The 20,499-nt window shown below is 36.0% G+C and overlaps 1 protein-coding gene and 1 long non-coding RNA gene across 7 annotated transcripts in view; one reads left to right on the top strand and one right to left on the bottom strand.

Annotated features, from left to right (window-relative positions):
• Nucleotides 1-3,651: 3,651 nt before the first annotated feature.
• Nucleotides 3,652-5,411, bottom strand: LOC143666264 (uncharacterized). The gene is made up of 2 exons (XR_013167476.1): nucleotides 4,023-5,411; nucleotides 3,652-3,911 (listed from the first exon to the last, which is right to left on the bottom strand). It is a non-coding gene; the product is annotated as an uncharacterized LOC143666264 (long non-coding RNA).
• Nucleotides 4,796-20,499, top strand: part of C22H4orf51 (chromosome 22 C4orf51 homolog) — a 114,535-nt gene continuing 98,831 nt past the window's right edge. For 3 of the 6 annotated variants that reach the window (XM_077139898.1, XM_077139899.1, XM_077139900.1), the window contains exon 1: nucleotides 4,796-5,475. In XM_077139898.1, coding sequence (XP_076996013.1) covers nucleotides 5,234-5,475 — 242 coding nt within the window. In that variant the 5' untranslated portion in view covers nucleotides 4,796-5,233. The remainder of the gene's footprint in view (nucleotides 5,476-20,499) is intronic. The other 3 variants (XR_013167475.1, XM_077139901.1, XM_077139897.1) reach the window with 1 other exon arrangement.

The raw sequence follows: 20,499 nt of genomic DNA, 5'->3' as shown, positions 1-20,499 counted from the left end.
TAATAGGCTGAGAAGAACTCTGAGTGAATAAATATGAACAAATTATTACGAATAATCATGGAAATAGAGATCAAACCACCACAAGAAACCATTTCACATTCATCAGGTTGCTTTAAAAAAATAAGAACTGACACTACCAAGCATTGGCAAAGCTGTAGAGCAGCAAAATTCTTATACACTCTGGTCTGAAATGTGAACTGCTGCAATGACTTTGAAGAGCATGTTGGCATGACCGGGTAGAGTTGGTGATACGTGTAGCCCAGCACCCATTAACTCCACTCCCTTGAGTACACACACAGACAGGTACAGGATGTCGATAGTAGCGCTGTTGTTGGCCACACATTTAAAATGTTTGTCAAGGGAGACGAATAAAAGAATGGTGACACATTCATTATTATCCAACAATTCAGCACACAATTTTATAATTTAATTTACAGCTCATTACAACAGTGAAAACAAATGTACTCTATATGATTCTTCAATCATAATTAGCAGCTTCTATAGATATAAAAATCTGTAAAACGCAGCTTCCTGGGATGCTTTTAAACTGGATTAAGGAGGGAGTAGCAGCAGGTGTGGGACAAACAAAAAGGGATAAGGTGGACATTGGGTTGAGATAAGCAAAAGACAACAGATAAGTAGAAAGGAAGTTAAAGATGCAGTACGAAGAACTCTAAGGAGTCCAGACTCTGCATCTCACTGGCTGAGTTTAAACTTCAGGTTTTAGTATTTCCTGGCAGCGTGGCCTTGGGCAATTCTTCTATGGATCAGTTTCCTCTCCTGTAAATCAGGGGTGATATAGTACCTTCCTCCTAGTGTTGTTGTCAGGATTAAATAAATTAATGTACACAAACGGGTTATAAGAATACCTGGAACATATAAGTATAATGATGTATATTATTATTATGTGCATCAGACTCTCTTGAGTGTCAGGGTATTACTTAAGTAGGAGGAGAAATTTGAAATGATTTTTGATTATCCTTATAACACGTTCAACGTAAGACTAAGGTTGTTGTCCAGGCAGAATTGTGCAACGATGGCTTAATTTTATAGGATAGGAAAGATGGACCAACTCTGCTTGTGAGTCTACTTCCCCCACATTCTCCTGGGGTGAAGTGAGGAAATAAGCCATCACTGTACACTCTAGACCCTCGAGGTAACACTGAAATCCAGAAGGACTTGGTCGTTATTATGGGTCATTTTTTAGTTTCAGTTATTGTGGGCCCTTTTGTTTGTTTGAGGGTGTAGGGCACAGTTTGCAGACTAACCCAGCATGGGTCCATGTGAACAGACAGGGTTTCCTTACAAAACAGCAACCATTCACCCAGGGATCCTCACCTGGGAGACCATATATGCATATATACCCCAATTCCTTCCTCAGTAGACTGCCTTATCCTTCCCATCCTTTGTCCCTGTCCCCTATTCTTTCTCCACCACACACACACACACACACACACACACACACACACACACACACACAAGAGCTGTATGTCTCATGCTTGATTCTTTCCCTTCCTCTGATTCCTGGGCCCAGAACAGAGTGAAAGTTTAAGAAGCATCTTTTTAATTGACTTGACCTTAGAATTTTTTAAAAGTCTATACTCTCAAGAGAAATGGAAGAGGAAAGTAAATATAAACTCAAAAGAGATTCCCTGAAAGCTTTGAGAGATTATGTGTGGATTCATTCCATTTGTTTTAATTTTTGTAAAATAACATTTTTACTCTGATTATAAGTTGCATTTATCCATCGCAAAAAGTTTAGAAAATAAAAAGATGGAGAATATAAAAATTATGTGTAATCCCCCCACTCAGCTCTCAGAAGTACTACCGTTTTATATAGCCCTTTAGGTCTCTTCTTATAAATACATACATCCACATACACTTTTTATTAAACAAAATTGAGATCACACTGTACATGCTGTTTGTAATCAGTTTCAGTTTTCAAATAATGAACATAACCAAAAATAAATCTCAGGAAAGAAAAGAAAAACGATCCTTCCTTTTAGGCTTCTCTTCACTAATTTTATCAATTTCCTTTTCCTGTTCCTGTAATGTTTACCCTTCTTTTATTTCTATCTAGTCTTAGCACAACCGGTTCCTTTTTCCCCTATGTCCTTAGACTGTGCACAGCACAGTTTTGATAAGCTACCAAAGTTTCCAAATCACACAGTTGGTAAGCATTAACAAATTATTCTAAGATCAAAAACAGAGAATTAATATTATTGTGACTGACAGACTAAACAGTTATTAATTCTGACACATTTGGTATGCTCATTTACTTGTTAGCTACACTTACCCAAATATTAGAATTCAGTGCCTTATGGTGAGGAGATATGCTGAGACAGAAGTTTCAATTTCATATGGAGTCTTGTTTCTAAAGGGAATTCTACCTTTTCTGGCCTTTACATTACCTGATTTCTTCCTGAGTTCACCCTAAAATGGCATCAGTGAGTTTGTGTCTTCGCAGAATACAGCCTAACATAACTAGTCTATAGCGATAGATGTTGAATTAGTGGTTACCTCTGTGTGTGTGTGTTTTGTGTTCACTGGGTGAGACAAGCAGCTTTCTAGAGCGCTGGATTTGGGTAGTGGTTACATGGTGTGTGTAAGTGTAAAAATTCATCCAGTGGTATATGTTGTGTGCTTTACTACTTGATGTCATATCTCAATTTAAAAAAAAATACGATTTGATCCATTCTCTGACAGGCTGTCAGCGGTTTAGACTTGAGATTTATTTATTCAACATCTAGTAAATTCCAGTGACTACAGAACAACCATTGTCTTGGCAATAGAGACCTCTAACCTTTCCAGTTCCTGGACTGTTTGTTCCCCAGAACAGCAATCTCCAAGTATGTTCTGTACAAAAGGAGTTTTGTGCTCAGATAAATTTAGAAATACTATACATCTATCTTCTACATCCTTCAGCAAAGAAGCATGTTTATTGCAACTTGTTTTAACTTTACTTACAATAAAATTCTTTAAATGAATACCTATTAACAGCCTTTAGGATAATTAGGTTATGTCTCCGCAGAAGCCTGGTCAAGGCCTGTACCCCAAAGCTTCCCTCACCTCAGGAGATATGTTATGCCACCTGCTGGTTTATTTGGGAATGACATCACTTAATAAGCGCCCATTTTCACTAAATTGCTCTCACAATCTGGATTTACTGTCATACTGAGCTTGATTAATTTTTTTTATTCACATTTAAACTATCAAGGACTATACAATGCAGCTTTGCCATAATCCAGCTGCAAAAGGAGTTTTTTAGGGCAGATTCTAACACAGAAGGTGGAGTGCATAAATCAGCCCTGATACCAGCATTCAGAAAGGTGAAGTGTCCCATAAATGTGAGAACAAATGAAAGAATAGGAGGTCCTTTTGAATTCTAGGATTTCATAGATTATGCAGGTATGATAATAAGTCCAATTAGTCTGTTCTATTTATTCTCTAATTTGAAGTCCAACTTACTTAACAGACTTACTCAACAGCTGGGAGCCTAATAACACCAAAATTGATTCTGGGGAAAGAAAAGAGCTACAAAGCCCTATACGTGGTAAGAAAGCTATAAAGTACACATACTGTAATTTATCTTTAAAAGACCTTGCTTTTTTATTGCATATTTGTTAATAGACTTTCACACAAGTCGAGAAGAAAATTTTAAAATATTTTATGCAAGTAATCTTTCACAAGTGATTCTATTTATTTTCCTGTTTCAAAACAGCAACATGTTGCTAGCAGAGGTTTCTTTAAGTAAAACTACTATTTTGCTAGAATGGAAAAAGCTAAAGTAAAGAAGCAGCAGCTACCTAATGTTGGGTGAGTTGGAAAAAGCTAGGCAGCCCCGTTTGCTTTCTTCCCCTTCATTCTCTATCTCCATCATCTTAGCTGAGGTTTCTCCAAGGAGTTGTCACCTACAGAGGGAAAACAGCTAGGATTGTAAACTGCCTAATCCTCCTGCAAATGTGCTTGTGTTCGAAATTTCAAAGTTTTAAGGAAAGAAACCACTAATTTGGAATACTAACAATTTACAAATAATTTCATTCTCAGAAAAACAAAGGGTGTCGTGTGTCAGCCACACTTTAAAAGACTGCTTAAGTCTCTGGAGCAGTGTTTCCAGGGTGTTGGGATTGGCTTTGGCGTATCACATAACTGATAATAAAAATGCAGATTGCTAGTCTTGGCCTCACACCTACAGTCTCGGAACATAGGACGGATAGCTTTGCACGTTTGACGTATGCCTCATAGGTGCTGATCAAATCATCCATGGAGACTTTTTTAACTCTAATGCTGATGGATCCACTCCCAGACAGCCTGATTCAGGTCTAAGTGAGGCAGAAAGAATTCCATAGGTTACTGAGGTCAGCACTCCTCCAAGAGTTGATAGAAGAAAGGGTGATGTTGGAAGATCTGTATATAATCTCAGTTTGCCAATGAATTGTCAACCTGCAGAAGCGAGGGTGAACAAGCATATTAACCAGCTTCAAGCGATGATGAGTGAAGAATGGAGGGAATCATAGGAATAAACAGAAGATTGACTTCTGTGACTTCTCATCTTCAAAAAGATTCACAGTTGCACTTCAGTGACCAAAATTCTTAACCCTGGTTGCTTTCTAGAGCCCCCTGGGATTAAGCCTTAAAAAGAGGATGGTGCCTAGGCCATGCTCCAGAACAATCAGCATCTCTGATGTTGGGGCCTGGGTTTCTGCACGTTTTAATGGCTCCTGGGGTGACTCTAATGTGCAGCCACCTGAGCGCCATTGCTTTGTGACATAGGAGAACCTGTCTGAGTCACTGGCGATTGTTGACATCACAAGAAGTTCATGTTTGCTTTCAGAGACTTGGAGGCGAATCTTTGTGGGAAATGAACACTTGGCAGTGTCCTTTTATCTCGTTACCACTTAAGCCATCGTCATTTGAATTCACTGCCTTATTTATCACGGCACCAATATTACAAATGATTTTACCCCCTGCTTTCTTGCCATAATTATTTAGCAGTGTATTGCTTAAAGGCCAGAAAGTTATATATAACTGACAAAATTGCTAGTTAGAATTTGGGGAGAAGAGGGTAGTATTTCTGAAATTTTGTGATCTACTCCCTTGGCAACTATATTTTAAGACAGTTAAGTTTTGAACTTTGGTGAATCATCTGAGTTACAAAGTTTGGTGAGCTAAGTCAATTATTTCTTGCTCCAAGAAAGAATGTAAGTCTTAATTATGCCGAGGGCTTAACGCGATGTCATTGAGAGTGGCCACCACAGCCATGTCACACTACTTCTACTTGGCTCCACGAGTGCCTCTGCCCTTTAGCCCTCTCACTTCTCAAGAGTTTGACCTGATCAGACACAGGGCTGCAGCATCTTGGCAGAATGAAACGCGGTGGTCGGATTCTTCTGTGACAACGTACACAGGAAGTTACCGACAAAAGCAGTGGGATGGGCCCTGCAAAGAAGGACCGAGTGCCCCAGAGTGTCAACAGTAAGATTTCTTTGCAGTTTGCACCTAGATGTGTCACTATAACAATATAAGGATGCTTTTAGAAGAAAGAGGGTAGTGTAGACCCCGAGAAACTTCACAGGGTTTAATCCTGCATATTTTCCTGTGTAAATGACAGTAGCAAGTAAAGCTAAATGCCAGTTACCAGCTGACTTTATAAGTGTAGTCTCTATTTAATGCTAATAAAATTACGCACGCTATCTACTCCTGAAAGGATAAGAATATGAGTATTTGACTAAATTGTGAATATTTTTGTGTTCTCTGTTCAGCAACGAGGTGCTTCTGAGAATTTCACTTTGTTTTTGTCCAGCTTTTCTCTCAACAGCTGAAAAGTTCACTCGGAGCAGAAATAGCAGTAGACAAAACCCTCTACTTCACCATTTAGGTCCACCAATACCTGTAAACGTTGAGGGCCCAACAGATATTTTTTCAGTTTACTATAAGCCAGGCCCTCTGATAGAGCCACAGCAAAAAATTAATTTCAGTTTAATATGGTAACTGCAACTATAGAAATATGTCCTCAATACAAAGGAGGGAGATTTTATCAACCATCTGTGGCGGAGGGAGGAGATAGATTTCTGGGAAGATCTCAGCGAGGCAGGTTTCCTCTGAGCTGATTTGGAAGGCAGATGGCGTGCAGTATAGAGAAGCATACTGCATCAACAAAAAGTGCTTCAAGCTAAAATGTCTCAGAAGTACTTTCTAATTGGATGCCTTGTTTGGTTTTTTCCAACAAATCATCATTTTGACATTTCCATTTTTAATAGCTCTTTAGTACGTGGACACTTCAATTAGCTTTGGAAATTCCTTTGCTGACTCTGTGAATTTCAAGGCAGATATGGGAGTCTTGAAGCACTGCTGGGATCATCTTGAAAATAAGTAGTGTTTGAAAACTGGTATCCAAACTGATGCATTCATCAGAGTAGAAAAGGAGATAGTAATAACGCTGAAAAAAATGCAGACTATATGACATCTGGTGAAAATGTAGGGAACTTTGACTTTGTTTCCTATTAACCTTTGATTATTATGCGAATAATTCCAACAAGGAACCCTGTGACATTGCAGTCCATAAAAGAGCACAAGCTTGTGAGGTTTATCTGTTTTTTAAAACCTCAGAAATGAAAACACATTCTTTATACAGCTACCACTTATTCTAATACAGTGTAAGGAGAAACAAATATTATAAATGAAGATGAAGGAAATTTAGCTCATTTTGAAGGTACGAATTATATTCTAAATTTTCTTTTGTTTTTAGTCTTTTTCTCAGTTCCTTTTAGCCTCAAGGGCAAATGTCTTTTTAAGGTCTGAGCAAAATCTGTTTGAATAAAATTATGCAAGATTATAAAGAGACATTTTTATACTGTTATAAAATCTAAATGATCTGAGGGGATTATTGGAATAAAATACGAAATGACTAATCATTTAAAGTGTGTTTAGGAAAATATTAAAGTATACAAAACAATACTTTGCATTAATCTTGTTTAACGTGCATTGATTACCAATATTTTATAATACACAAAAAATTTGATAAAAATCTTGATTATTTGATTCTGAATCAATTTTAACAGAAATTTATTAAAATGTAAAAGAAGTAATCCTGCATTGAGAAAATGACATTAGTGTGGTATAGAATTTAAGCTTTTATGGAATATTGGTGTTAATCCCAGTTGTCTACCAAGATTAAAATAAGGGAAGAGTTGTTTCTTATAATTCTAAAGACAGGGATATGGCTCAAGTATCCTTTTAAAGTATTGATGCTTTGTCTATTATTTAATAATTCATTAATAAAATATTAAAATGCCAAATATGTGCAAAGTTTTAGGCTAAATAGTATGCTGCATCAGTAATCAAAACATATATGGATTCTGCCCAAGGAGCTTTTAGTCTAGCGAGGAAAAAAAATAAAACCTTTGTGCTTTGTCAGAAACAAATATGGATCTTTGGTAAAAACAAAAGGGGATGGCTGTGTCTTACAAATCTAAGCATAGTTTATTTACCATGTGACTCAGCAATCAAGCTTTTAGGTATTTGCCTAGGTGATATGAGATCTTAAATCCACCCAAAAACCTGCATGCAAATGTTGACAGCAGTGTTAGTCATACTCACCTCAAACTGGAAGCAACCCAGCTGTCCTCCAGTGGTTCATGAATAAACTGGTACATTCACACAATGGAATATTATTCAGTGATAGAAAGAAATGTGGTAGCATGCCAGGAAAAGACATGGATGAATCTTAGATCCATTTTCCTAAATGAAAGAAGTCAGTCTGTAAAAGCTACACAGTTTGAATCCAAATACGTGACATTCCAGCAAAGCAAAATGAAGAGACAGTAAACAGATCAGTGTTGCCACGGAATGGGGAGGACTGAATAGGTGAAACACAAGGGAGTTTTTAGGGCACTTTAGGGAGTTTTTAGAGTTTCTGTATGATAATATAACAGTGAATAGAACATATTATGCATTTGTTAAAACCCACAGAAATTTACAGCACAAAGTTTATTTAAAGTAAACTTCAATATATGCAAATTTAAAATATATATTTAGGAGGTTGGAAGATCCTGGGATGAAATACAAATTCCATCTAAACTATGACAAAGAATCTAAATATATTACCAATATTTGAGCAATCTTACTGAGGGGGATGTGGGAATAAAATGCTCACCCAAGCAACTTGGAAACGAGTGGATTCTGTAACAGTAAAGACAACAGGAATAGCACATAAGCACTGTACTCTAGTTGATAAAAGTGTTTCCCGTGAGAGTACAAGTTAACAACCCTAAAACCTTTATACATGTAAACTGGAATTGAACAATTAAGTACATGGATGGTGGATGATAGGAGCCAGTTTTCTCAGTTAAAGACATTGGAGGTTACAGATAAGCAAGAAGAGAGGCTGGAATGATCCTTGTAACAGATTAGACTTAGAGGCATCAGTTTGAATTCATGCTTAGCTTAATTTAGAGAGGATGGGTACACAGAGAAAGCGTTACAGATATGTATCTATATGTAGGCTACTATAAACAAATGCATTTCCTTTCTCTGGAGGAAAGTCACTAGGCACAGCCCATATCAACAGTAATGACCTTCAGCTGAAAGGACTAGCAGCAACACCACCACATAACAAAGAGCACACCTGACACCCAGATCTTGACTTCTGATACCATCCTCTAGTCCAAGGAATTAGGTGTCCTGGAGAAATGGCTAATTCCAGGACTGCGGCAGAAAATACACGAGATGAGCCTGGAGCAGCTTATAGAACCACAAAGTTAAGAAAGTACTCCAAAGCAGATAAACAGCAGCAGCAAAACAACAATAAAAAACCAATAATGGGGTATGGCAGAGAGATATAGGAACCAACTGAAAAAGCTCCCAATAACCAAAGCTGGAACACTTTGAGCAACAAAATAAAGTAGGATTGGATTATAAACCTAAAATATAAAATAAATACCCAAGAGTCCATATTGATATAGATAATTTAATACAGTACCTTAGAGCAGCTAGAAAGAAAAACCTAAAATTGTGGAATTGTAACCCATGTCAAACTCTGAAATCTGTTCTACAGCTAAGTGTTGGGATGTGCTTTGAAATTTATTGCTTTTTTGTGTATATGTTATTTTTCACAACAAAAGAAAAAAAGAGAAGGAGGAGTATAACAGAGAAGACAGGATTTAACAAATGAGTAAAACTGCTGAATCATTATATTGACATTTCTTTTGGTCTCCAGTGTCTTGGAGCAGCTAGAAGAAAAAACGAAAACTCGTGCAGCTGTAACCCATACCAAATTTTAAAATCTGTTCTATAACTACTTGTTAAAATGTATTTGGAAATTTATTGCTTTTTTTGTATATATGTTATATTTCACAATTAAAAACATATTGAAAAATAATAATTTCATAAATAACGTAAAAGCTGGGAGAGAGAAATATCTCCTGCAGAAGAATCTGAGAGGATCGTATGGTAGCCCATGACAAACTCTGGGATCTATCCCGTAACCACTTTTTGAAGAGTACTTTGAAAACTATTGCTATTTTATTTCTTTGCTTTGTATATATGTTATACTATGCAATAAAAAAATGTTTAAAAAAAAAGAGAACATTAAGGAAACATGACCATTTGTAATGTGGTATCTTGGATGGGAGCATGGAACAGAAAATGTACTTTAAGGAAAAATGGAGGAAATCTGTGTAAAATATGGACTCTAGTTAATAATGTGCCAATATTGGTTCACTAACTGATGCAAATATATTAATGTAAGATGCTAATAAAAGAGGAAATTGGGTGTAGCATATACAGGAACTCTGTACCATCTTCACAGTAATTCTGTAAATCTAAAACTTCTACAGCTAAAACTTTAAAACTTTATTTATAAAGGCAAAAGATGGATGGGCGGGCCTCGTTGGCTCAGTGGCAGAGTTCTCACCTGCCATGCCGGAGACCTGGCTTCACTTCCCGGTGCCTGCCCATGCCAAAAAAATTAAAAAAAGGAGATTGAAAGATTAGGGAGGGCTATTTTAGATAGGATGAACAGAAGGCAAGAAATGTCATTAGACTTAAGAGAAATAGTTTATAATGATAGAAGGGTCAACCAAATAGGGAGATATAACAAGCCTAAATTTGTCTGTACTATAATTTTGGGGACAATAATGTTGTCTACAAATTTATTAAAGTTGACAGAACTAAAAGGAGAAATAAATCCATTGTCATACTTGAAAATTTTAAAACAGCTCTCTCAGTAACTGGTAGAAGAAGCATATGATCATTTAAGACATACTAAATTTGAATAGCACAATTAAAACATTTGTCTTAAATATCTAGTGTACCGAATCCACCTTCAGAAGAAACAATTTTTCTTTTCAAGAGCACATGGAATATATTCAGAAACTGACCATATGTTGGATCATAAAAAAACACCATCAATTTTCAAAGGATTTAAATCATACAGAGTGTGTTCTCTGACAAGTGTTATTGATAGTGTGTACCTGTGATTTGATTCAGTGTGAATCAATGATAAAGAAAACTAGAAAATACCCAAATACTTAGAAATTAAGCAATATACTCTTATGTAATCTCTGGGTTAGAATAAAATCAAAATTAGAAAATGTTTTAAATTGAATTATAAATAAAATAAAATATATAAAAAGATGCAGGAGGTGGGACTTCCAGATACAGGGCGAAGACCTCTGTATACCTACTTCTCCATGCAAGCATCAAAAATACTAACAAAAATTGTCAAAATCAAAGTTTTCAAAACCCTTGAAATAAAGCAAATCATGCAACAATTTGAGGAGTGTGTATTCAAGAGAAACTGCATAACCTCAGTAAGAACAGCAGGTTTTGTGGCATTGTGACATGCTCTGCTCCCACCCCTCCCTTGCCACTCTTGCCATGATAAGCCTTGAAAAAAATGAGCATCAGTAAATATAGCTGCATTAGTAAATATGAAAGAGAGTAAAAATGCATTTTTATAACTCTCCGATCTGATTTAAAAGACAACTGCATAAAACGATAATTATAGGGTGGGCCACGGTGGCTCAGCAGGCAAGAATGCTCACCTGCCATGCCAGAGGGCCCGGGTTCAATTCCCAGTGCCTGCCCATGTTAAAAAAGCAAACAAACAAAAAAACGATAATTATACAACAGTGTTAATGGACTTATAAGGCATAAAGAGGTAATTTGTATGACAATAATAGCGCAAAGGAGTAGGAACAGAGCTATATAGCAGCAATCTTTAAATTTCTTTTTGAAATTAAGTTGGTATTAATATGAATACATGGTTTTAAAGTGCTAATTGTATTTTAGCATTGTAATGCTAATTTAGCACTTAGCTAAATTAGGTTTCTTAGGACCTATTTTACTTATTAAGAAAATAAGTAAAAAAACAAAAACAGACAAGAGCTATACTAAGAAAAGAAGGGAAATGAAATAGTACATTAGAAAATATCAATTTGATATGAAAGAAGGCAGTAATGGAGAAATACACATGGTAAACAAGTACAAAATTACAGACGATTCCAACCTTATCAGTAATTACATTAAATGTGAATGGACCGGACACTCCAATTAAAAGGCAGAAACTAGCAAAACAGATTTTAAAAGTCATCCAAATATATACCATCTACAGAGACATGTTAGATTCAAATACAGAAATTGCTTGACTATAAAAGGATGAGAAGATATGCCATACAAACAGTTATCACTGTTTATAGCTGGAGTGGCTACATTAGTATTAGACACAAAAGAAATTAAGGTAAGACATTGTTAATAGAAACAAAGAGGAACCTTTTAAAATGATAAAAGGTTAATACGTAAGGTTTATATAATGACCATAAACACATATGTGCCTTATTACAAGGCCCAAAACACGTGAAGCTAAGAGTGAAATAATTGAAGGGAGTCATAGACCATTCAACAATAATAGTTAGGAATTTTCAATATTGGATAAAACTAAGCAGATCAACAAACGAATAGAAAACTTGAACATTTTAAACCAACTAGACCTAATAGATATGTAGAACACACCACCCATCCATAGCAGAATACATATTTTTCTCAAGCACACATGAAACATTATCCATAGTAGATCATAGGTCATATCCTAAAACAAGCCTAATAAGTTTAAAAGAACCAAAACAACAATATATGCTCTCTGATCACAACTGAATTGGAGCAGAAATCAATAACAGAAGCAAACTTAGGAAACTTACAAATGTGTAGCAATTTAGCAACACACTTCTAAATAGCAGATCAAAGAAGTCAAGAGGGAAAATAATTTGAGATGAATGAAAATTGAAAACAACAAATCAAAACTTAGGGGTTGCAGCTAAAGCAGTGCTTAAAGGGAAATATATTGCTGTAATGCCTATATAAAAAAAAAGATCTCAAATCAAGAACCTAACCTTCCACCTGTGAAAGGAGAAAAGGAAATGCAAACCAAATCCAAATCAAACAGAAGGAAGGAAATACAAATTTGAGCAGAAATAAATAAAGTTGAGAATTAAAAGTAATAAAATAAATGAAGCCAAAAGTTAGTACTTTGAAAAGGGGGGGGGGGGGGGGGGATGACAAACCTTCTACTGGAGTTGACCAAGAAAAAAGAAAAAATTCAAATGACAAAAATCAGGAAGGGGCGGTGCGAGGTGGCTCAGTGGCAGAATTCTCACCTGCCATGCTGGAGACCTGGGTTTGATTCCCGGTGCCTACCCATGCAAAAAAAAAAAAAAAATCATTAAAACACCAATCTTAGATAAAAAAAATATTTTAAGAGAATATTAAAAACAACTCTATCGGGCTATTAGGGGGTGGGCGGGGCGTGCAAGGGTCGTTCAGTGGTAGAATTCTCACCTGTCAGGCATGAGACTCGGGTTTGATTTCCAGCCCATGCACTTCCCAAACAAACAAAAAACTAACCAAACAAAAACTCAACAAATGGTGCTGCAATAAGGGGATACTGCCATGGAAAAACAATGATAATGTAACCCCTGCCATTCAGCATACAAAAAGTAAAAAAATTAAAAAAAAATCCTTGTGGAATGCAGCTAACATAGTGCTTAGAGGAAATGTGTAGTCTTAAATGCATATATTAGAAAAGAAAGGCTGAAAAATAATGCCTAAGAAACTGGATTAACAGATGTATTAAGCCCAAAATAGAAAGAAGGAAATACTAAAAGAGGAGAGCTTAATGAAAAAGAAAACATGGAACAGAGAAAACCAACAAAGCAAAAAACCCTTCAAAAAGACTAATGAAACTGATAAACTCTGGTATGAATGAAAAACTAAAAAGAGATGGCATAAATTACCAGTTCCACCATTAACTATGATTTTTGCTGTAGTTTTGTAAATACTCTCTATCAGATTAAGGAAGTTCCCTTCCATTCTTTGTGATTTTTAAAAAATTAATGAAAGCTCAAATAAAATGTATTTCCTGAATTTATTGAGAAAAGCCATGATATTTACTCTTCTATTAGTGTGGTTAATTTTATTGATTACTGATTATTAAAGTAACTTTGCTTGTGATATATTCACATTTTTCTTTATCTCTAGATTCAGTTTGGTGATTTTTTTGCACCTCACATTTAGTCACTCAATCAAATCAACATTTATCCTCATAACACTTCTCGCAATCTGAAATACCCTTATTTCTTTTCAAAAGATTTTTTGTGTGTGATATAATTCACATATGACAAAATTTGCCCTTTACAAGTGTACGAATTCAGTAGTTGTTTTTTTTAGTAAATCCACAGAGTTGTGGAACCATTGCCACTATTTTAGAACATTTTCATTGCTTCCAAAAGAAACCCCGTATTCATTAGTGATCATTCTCCATTTTCCCTCGCCCCTCCTAAATTTAGGCAACCACCAATCTACTTTTTGTCTCTATGATTTGCCTATTGTGGGCATTTTATATAGAAGGAATTATACATGGTTGGTTATATTTTATTTAGGGCTTTCATATCTGCATCCATAACAAAAAGTAGCCTGCATACTATCTTTTTTTTTGTAACCTTTTTTTAATTAATTAAAAAAATTAACAGAAAACATTAAGATATCATTCCATTCTACATATACAATCAGCAATTCTTAATATCATCACATAGCTGCATATTCATCATTTCTTAGAACATTTGCATCGATTTAGAAAAAGAAATAAAAAGACAACAGAAAAAGAAATAAAATGATAATAGAGAAAAAAAACTAAACGTACCATACCCCTTACCCCTCGTTTTCATTTACCACTAGCATTTCAAACTAAATTTGTTTTAACATTTGTTCCCCCTATTATTTATTTTTATTCCATATGTTCTGCTCTTTTGTTGATATGGTAGCTAAAAGGAGCATCAGACACAAGGTTTTCACATTCACAGAGTCTCATTGTGAAAGCTATATCATTGTTCAATCATCATCAAGAAACACGGCTACTGGAACACAGCTCTACATTTTCAGGCAGTTCCCTCCAGCCTCTCCACTACATATTGAACAACAAGGTGATATCTATTTAATGCATAAGAATAACCTCCAGGATAACCTCTCGACTCTGTTAGGAATCTCTCAGCCATTGACACTTAGTCTCATTTCACTCTTTCCCCTTTGGTCGAGAAGTTTCTCTCAATTTCTTGATGTTAATTCTCAGCTCATTCTAGGGTTTTTCTCAGTCCCTTGATGCTGAGTCTCAGCTCATTCCAGGATCTCTGTCCCACGTTGCCAGGAAGGTCCACACCCCTGCGAGTCATGTCCCACACAGAGAGGGGGAGGGTGGTGACTGCTCGTCATGTTGGCTGGAGAGAGAGGCCACATCTGAGCAACAAAAGAGGATCTCTTGGGGGTGACTCTTAGGCCTAAATTTTAAGTAGACTTGACCTATCCTTTGTGGGGTTAAGTTTCATATGAACAAACCCCAAGACTGGGGGCTCAGCCTATAGCTTTGGTTGCCCACATAGCTTGTGAGAATATCAAGAATTCAACTTGGGGAAGTTGAATTTCTCCCCACTCTCACCATTCCCTGAAAGCTTGCAAATACTTTTCCAGTCACTGATCAAATCATTCTGGGATTCATCGGGGCATCACTCTGGACAAACCAACAAAATCTCATGTCCTACCTGAGATTCCAAGTACTTATGATGTTCAATCAAACTATCTACATGAGTTATATTAGGAAATGCTCTAGTCAAAATATGAATTTTGTAACAAATAAACATTTTTGCTTTAGTCTCACACATAAGGTGACATTTTAAAGTATTAATTACCATCTATTTTCAGCACCCTGCAATAATGACATTCCTTTGTTCTTCCTCATGCAAAAACATTTTAAAAATTTGTACATTGTACATTTCACTATTGTTAACACTCTAGGCATTCCTAGATTATACCATCTCAATCTTTAACATCTATCTTTCTTTCTGATTTCATTTATGTCCCCAGCCCTCCTCCCTCTATCATTCTCACATGCAGCTTCATTCAGTGTTTTAACATAATTGCATTACATTTAAGTAGCATTGTGCTGTCCATTTCTGAGTTTTTGTATCCAGTCCTGTTGCACAGTCTGTATCCCTTCAGCTCCAATTACCCAATATCTTACCCTATTTCTATCTCCTGATGGTCTCTGTTACCAACGACATATTCCAAGTTTATTCACTAATGTCAGTTCATATCAGTGAGACCAAGTTTTTATTTGTCCTTTAGTTTTTGGCTAGTCTCACTCAGCATAATGTTCTCAAGGTCCATCCATGTTGTTACATACTTCAAAAGTTTATTCTGTCTTAAAGCTGCATAATATTCCATCGTATGTATATACCACAGTTTGTTTAGCTACTCGTCTGTTGATGGACATTTTGGCTGTTTCCATCTCTTTGCAATTGTAAATAATGCTGCTATAAATATTGGTGCACAAGTGTCCATTTGTGTCTTTGCCCTTAAGTCTTCTGAGTAGATACCTAGCAATGGTATTGCTGGGTCATATGGCAATTCTATATTCAGCTTTTTGAGGAATCACCAAACTGCCTTCCACAGTGGTTGCACCATTTGACATTCCCACCAACAGTGGATAAGTGTGCCTCTTTCTCTGCATCCTCTCCAGCACTTGTCAATTTCTGTTTTGTTGATAATGGCCATTCTGGTGGGTGTGAGATGATATCTCATTGTGGTTTTGATTTGCATTTCTCTAATGGCCAGGGATGTTGAGCATCTCTTCATGTGCCTTTTGGCCATTTGTATTTCCTCTTCTGAGAAGTGTCTGTTCAAGTCTTTTTCCCATTTTGTAATTGGATTGGCTGTTTTTTTGTTGTTGAATTGAACAATCTCTTTATAAATTCTGGATACTAGACCTTTATCTGATATGTCGTTTCCAAATATTGTCTCCCGTTGTATAGGCTGTCTTTTTAATTTCTTGATGAAGTTCTTTGATGCACAAAAGTGTTTAATTTTGAGGAGCTCCCATTTATTTCTTTCTTTCTTCAGTGCTCTTGCTTTAGGTGTAAGGTCCATAAAACCACCTCCAATTATAAGATTTATAAGATATCTCCCTACATTTTCCTCTAACTGTTTTATGGTCTTAGACCTAATGTTTAGATCTTTGATCCATTTGAGTTAACTTTTGTATAGGGTGTGAGATATGGGTCCTCTTTCATTCTTTGGCATATGGATATCCAGCTCTCTAGGCACCATTTATTGAAGAGACTGTTCTGTCCCAAATGAGTTGGCTTGACTGCCTTATCAAAGATCAAATGTCCATAGATGAGAGGGTCTATATCTGAGCACTCTATTCGATCCATTGGTCAATATATCTATCTTTATGCCAGTACCATGCTGTTTTGACCTCTGTGGCTTCATAATATGCCTTAAAGTCCGGCAGCGTGAGACCTCCAGCTTCGTTTTTTTTCCTCAAGATACTTTTAGCAATTCGGGGCACCCTGCCTTCCAGATAAATTTGCTTATTGGTTTTTCTATTTCTGAAAAGTAAGTTGTTGGGATTTTGATTGGTATTGCATTGAATCTGTAAATCAATTTAGGTAGAATTGACATCTTAACTATATTTAGTCTTCCAATCCATGAACACGGTATGCCCTTCCATCTATTTAGGTCTTCTGTGATTTCTTTTAACAGTTTCTTGTAGTTTTCTTTGTATAGGTCTTTTGTCTCTTTAGTTAAATTTATTCCTAAGTATTTTATTCTTTTAGTTGCAATTGTAAATGGGATTCGTTTCTTGATTTCCCCCTCAGCTTGTTCATTGCTAGTGTATAGAAACACTACAGATTTTTGAATGTTGATCTTGTAACCTGCCACTTTGCTGTACTCGTTTATTAGCTCTAATGGTTTTGCTGTGGATTTTTCAGGGTTTTCGAAGTATAGTATCATATCATCTGCAAGCAGTGATAGTTGTACTTCTTCCTTTCCAATTTTGATGCCCTGTATTTCTTTTTCTTGTCTAATTGCTCTGGCTAGAACTTCCAACACGATGTTGAATAACAGTGGTGATAGTGGACATCCTTGTCTTGTTCCTGATCTTAGGGGGAAAGTTTTCAGTTTTTCCCCATTGAGGATATTAGCTGTGGGTTTTTCATATATTCCCTTTATCATTTTAAGGAAGTTCCCTTGTATTCCTATCCTTTGAAGTGTTTTCAACAGGAAAGGATGTTGAATCTTGTCAAATGCCTTCTCTGCATCAATCGAGATGATGATGTGATTTTTCTGCTTTGATTTGTTGATATGGTGTATCACATTAATTGATTTTCTTATGTTGAACCATCCTTGCATACCTGGGATGAATCCTACTTGGTCATGATGTATAATTTTTTTAATGTGTTGCTGGATTCAATTTGCTAGAATTTTGTTGAGGATTTTTGCATCTATATTCATTAGAGAGATTGGTCTGTAGTTTTCTTTTTTTGTAATATCTTTGCCTGGTTTTGGTATGAGGGTGATGTTGGCTTCATAGAATGAATTAGGTAGCTTTCCCTCTGCTTCAATTTTTTTGAAGAGTTTGAGGAGAGTTGGTACTAATTCCTTCTGGAATGTTTGATAGAATTCACATGTGAAGCTGTCTGGTCCTGGACTTTTCTTTTTGGGAAGCTTTTGAATGACTGATTTGATTTCTTTATTTGTGATTGGTTTGTTGAGGTCGTCTATTTCTTCTTGAGTCAAAGTTGGTTGTTCATGCCTTTCTGGGAAGTTGTCCATTTCATCTACATTGTTGTATTTATTAGCATAAAGTTGTTCATAGTATCCTGTTATTACCTCCTTTATTTCTGTGAAGTCAGTGGTTATGCCTCCTCTTCCATTTCTGATGTTATTTATTTGCGTCCTCTCTCTTTTTCTTTTTTTCAATCTTGCTAAGGGCCCATCAATCTTACTGATTTTCTCTTAGAACCAACTTCTGGTTTTATTGATTTTTCTCTGTTGTTTTCATGTTCTCAATTTCATTTATTTCTGCTCTAATCTTTGTTATTTCTTTCCTTTTGCTTGCTTTGGGGTTAGTTTGCTGTTCTTTCTCCAATTCTTCCAAGTGGACAGTTAATTTCCGAATTTTTGCCCTTTCTTCTTTTCTGATAAAGGCATTTAGGGCAATAAATTTCCCTCTTAGCACTGCGTTTGCTGCATCCCCTAAGTTTTGATATGCTCTGTTTTCATTTTCATTCACCTGGAGACATTTACTGATTTCTCTTGTAATTTCTTCCTTGACCCACTGGTTGTTTAAGAGTGTGTTGTTGAGCCTCCATGTATTTGTGAATTTTCTGGTGCTCTGCCTAGTATTGATTTCCAACTTCATTCCTTTATGATCTGAGGAAGTGTTGTGTATGATTTCAATCTTTTTAAATTTGTTGAGACTTGCTTTGTGACCCATATCTCATATCTCATATCTTTGAGAATGATCCATGTGCACTTGAGAAAAAGTGTATCCTGCTGTTGTGGGGTGTAATGTTCTATAGATGTCTGTTAAGTCTAGCGCATTTATTGTAATATTCAAATTCTGTGTTTCTTTATTGATCCTCTCTCTAGATGTAATGTCCATTGATGAGAGTGGGGAATTGAAGTCTCCAACTATTATGGTAGATGTGTCTATTTCCCTTTTGGTGTTAGCAGTGTTTGCCTCACGTATTTTGGGGCATTCTGGTTTGGTGCATAAATATTTATGATTGTTATGTCTTCTTGTTTAATTGTTCCTTTTATTAGTACATAGTATCCTTCTTTGTCTCTTTTAACTGTTTTACATTTGAAGTCTAATTTGTTGGATAGTAGTATAGCTACTCCTGCTCTTTTCTGGTTGTTATTTGCATGAAATATCTTTTCCCAACTTTTCACTTTCAACCTATGTTTATCTTTGGGTCTAAGATGTGTTTCCTGTTGACAGCATATAGAAGGATCCTGTTTTTTAATCCATTCTGCCAGTCTATGTCTTTTGATTGGGGAATTCAATCCATTAACATTTAGTGTTATTACTGTTTGGGTAGTACTTTCCTCTACCATTTTGCCTTTTGTGTTTTATATGTCATATCCATTTATCCTTCTTTCTACACTTTTCTCTACACCTCTCTCTTCTGTCTTTTCATATCTGTCTCTAGTGCTCCCTTTAGTATTTCTTGCAGAGCTGGTCTCTTGGTCACAAATTCTCTCAGTGACTTTTTGTCTGAAAATGTTTTAATTTCTCCCTCATTTTTGAAGGATAATTTGGCTGGGTATAGAATTCTTGGTTGACAGTTTTTCCCTTTTAGTAATTTAAATATATCATCTCATGTCTTCTCGCCTCCATTGTTTCTGCTGAGAAATCTACACATAGTCTTATTGGGTTTCCCTTGTATGTGATGGAGTGCTTTTCTCTTGCTGCTTTCAAGATCCTCTCTTTCTCTTTGACCTCTGATATTCTGACTAGTAAGTGTCTCAGAAAATGTCTATTTGGATCTATTCTCTTTGGGGTGTGCTGTACTTCTTGGATCTTTAATTTTAGGTCTTTCATAAGAGTTGGGAAATTTTCAGTTATAATTTCTTCCATTAGTTTTTCTCCTCCTTTTCCCTTCTCTTCTCCTTCCAGGACACCCACAACACATATATTTGTGTGCTTCATTTTATCATTCAATTCCCTGAGTCCCTGCTCATATTTTTCCATTCTTTTCCCTTTTTGGGTTTCAGATGTTCCATCCTCCAGTTCACTAATCCTAACCTCTGTCTCTTGAAATCTACCATTGTAGGTTTCCATTGTTTTTTCATCTCTTCTACTGTATCTTTCATTCCCATAAGTTCTGTGATTTGTTTTTTCAGACTTTCCATTTCTTCTTTTTGTTCATTCCTTGCCTTCTTCATGTCCTCCCTCAATTCATTGATTTGGTTTTTGATGAGGTTTTCCATTTCTGTTCATATATTCTGAATTAATTGTTTCAACTCCTGTATCTCATTTGAACTATTGGTTTGTTCCTTTGACTGGGCCATATCTTCAATTTTCCTGGTGTGATTTGTTATTTTTTGCTGGTGTCTAGACATTTAATTACCGTAATTAGTTTATTCTGGAGATTGCTTTCACTT

This window comes from Tamandua tetradactyla, chromosome 22, assembly GCF_023851605.1.
Source record: "Tamandua tetradactyla isolate mTamTet1 chromosome 22, mTamTet1.pri, whole genome shotgun sequence".
NCBI lineage: Eukaryota > Metazoa > Chordata > Mammalia > Pilosa > Myrmecophagidae > Tamandua > Tamandua tetradactyla.
This window is presented reverse-complemented; position numbering and strand designations above follow the sequence as displayed.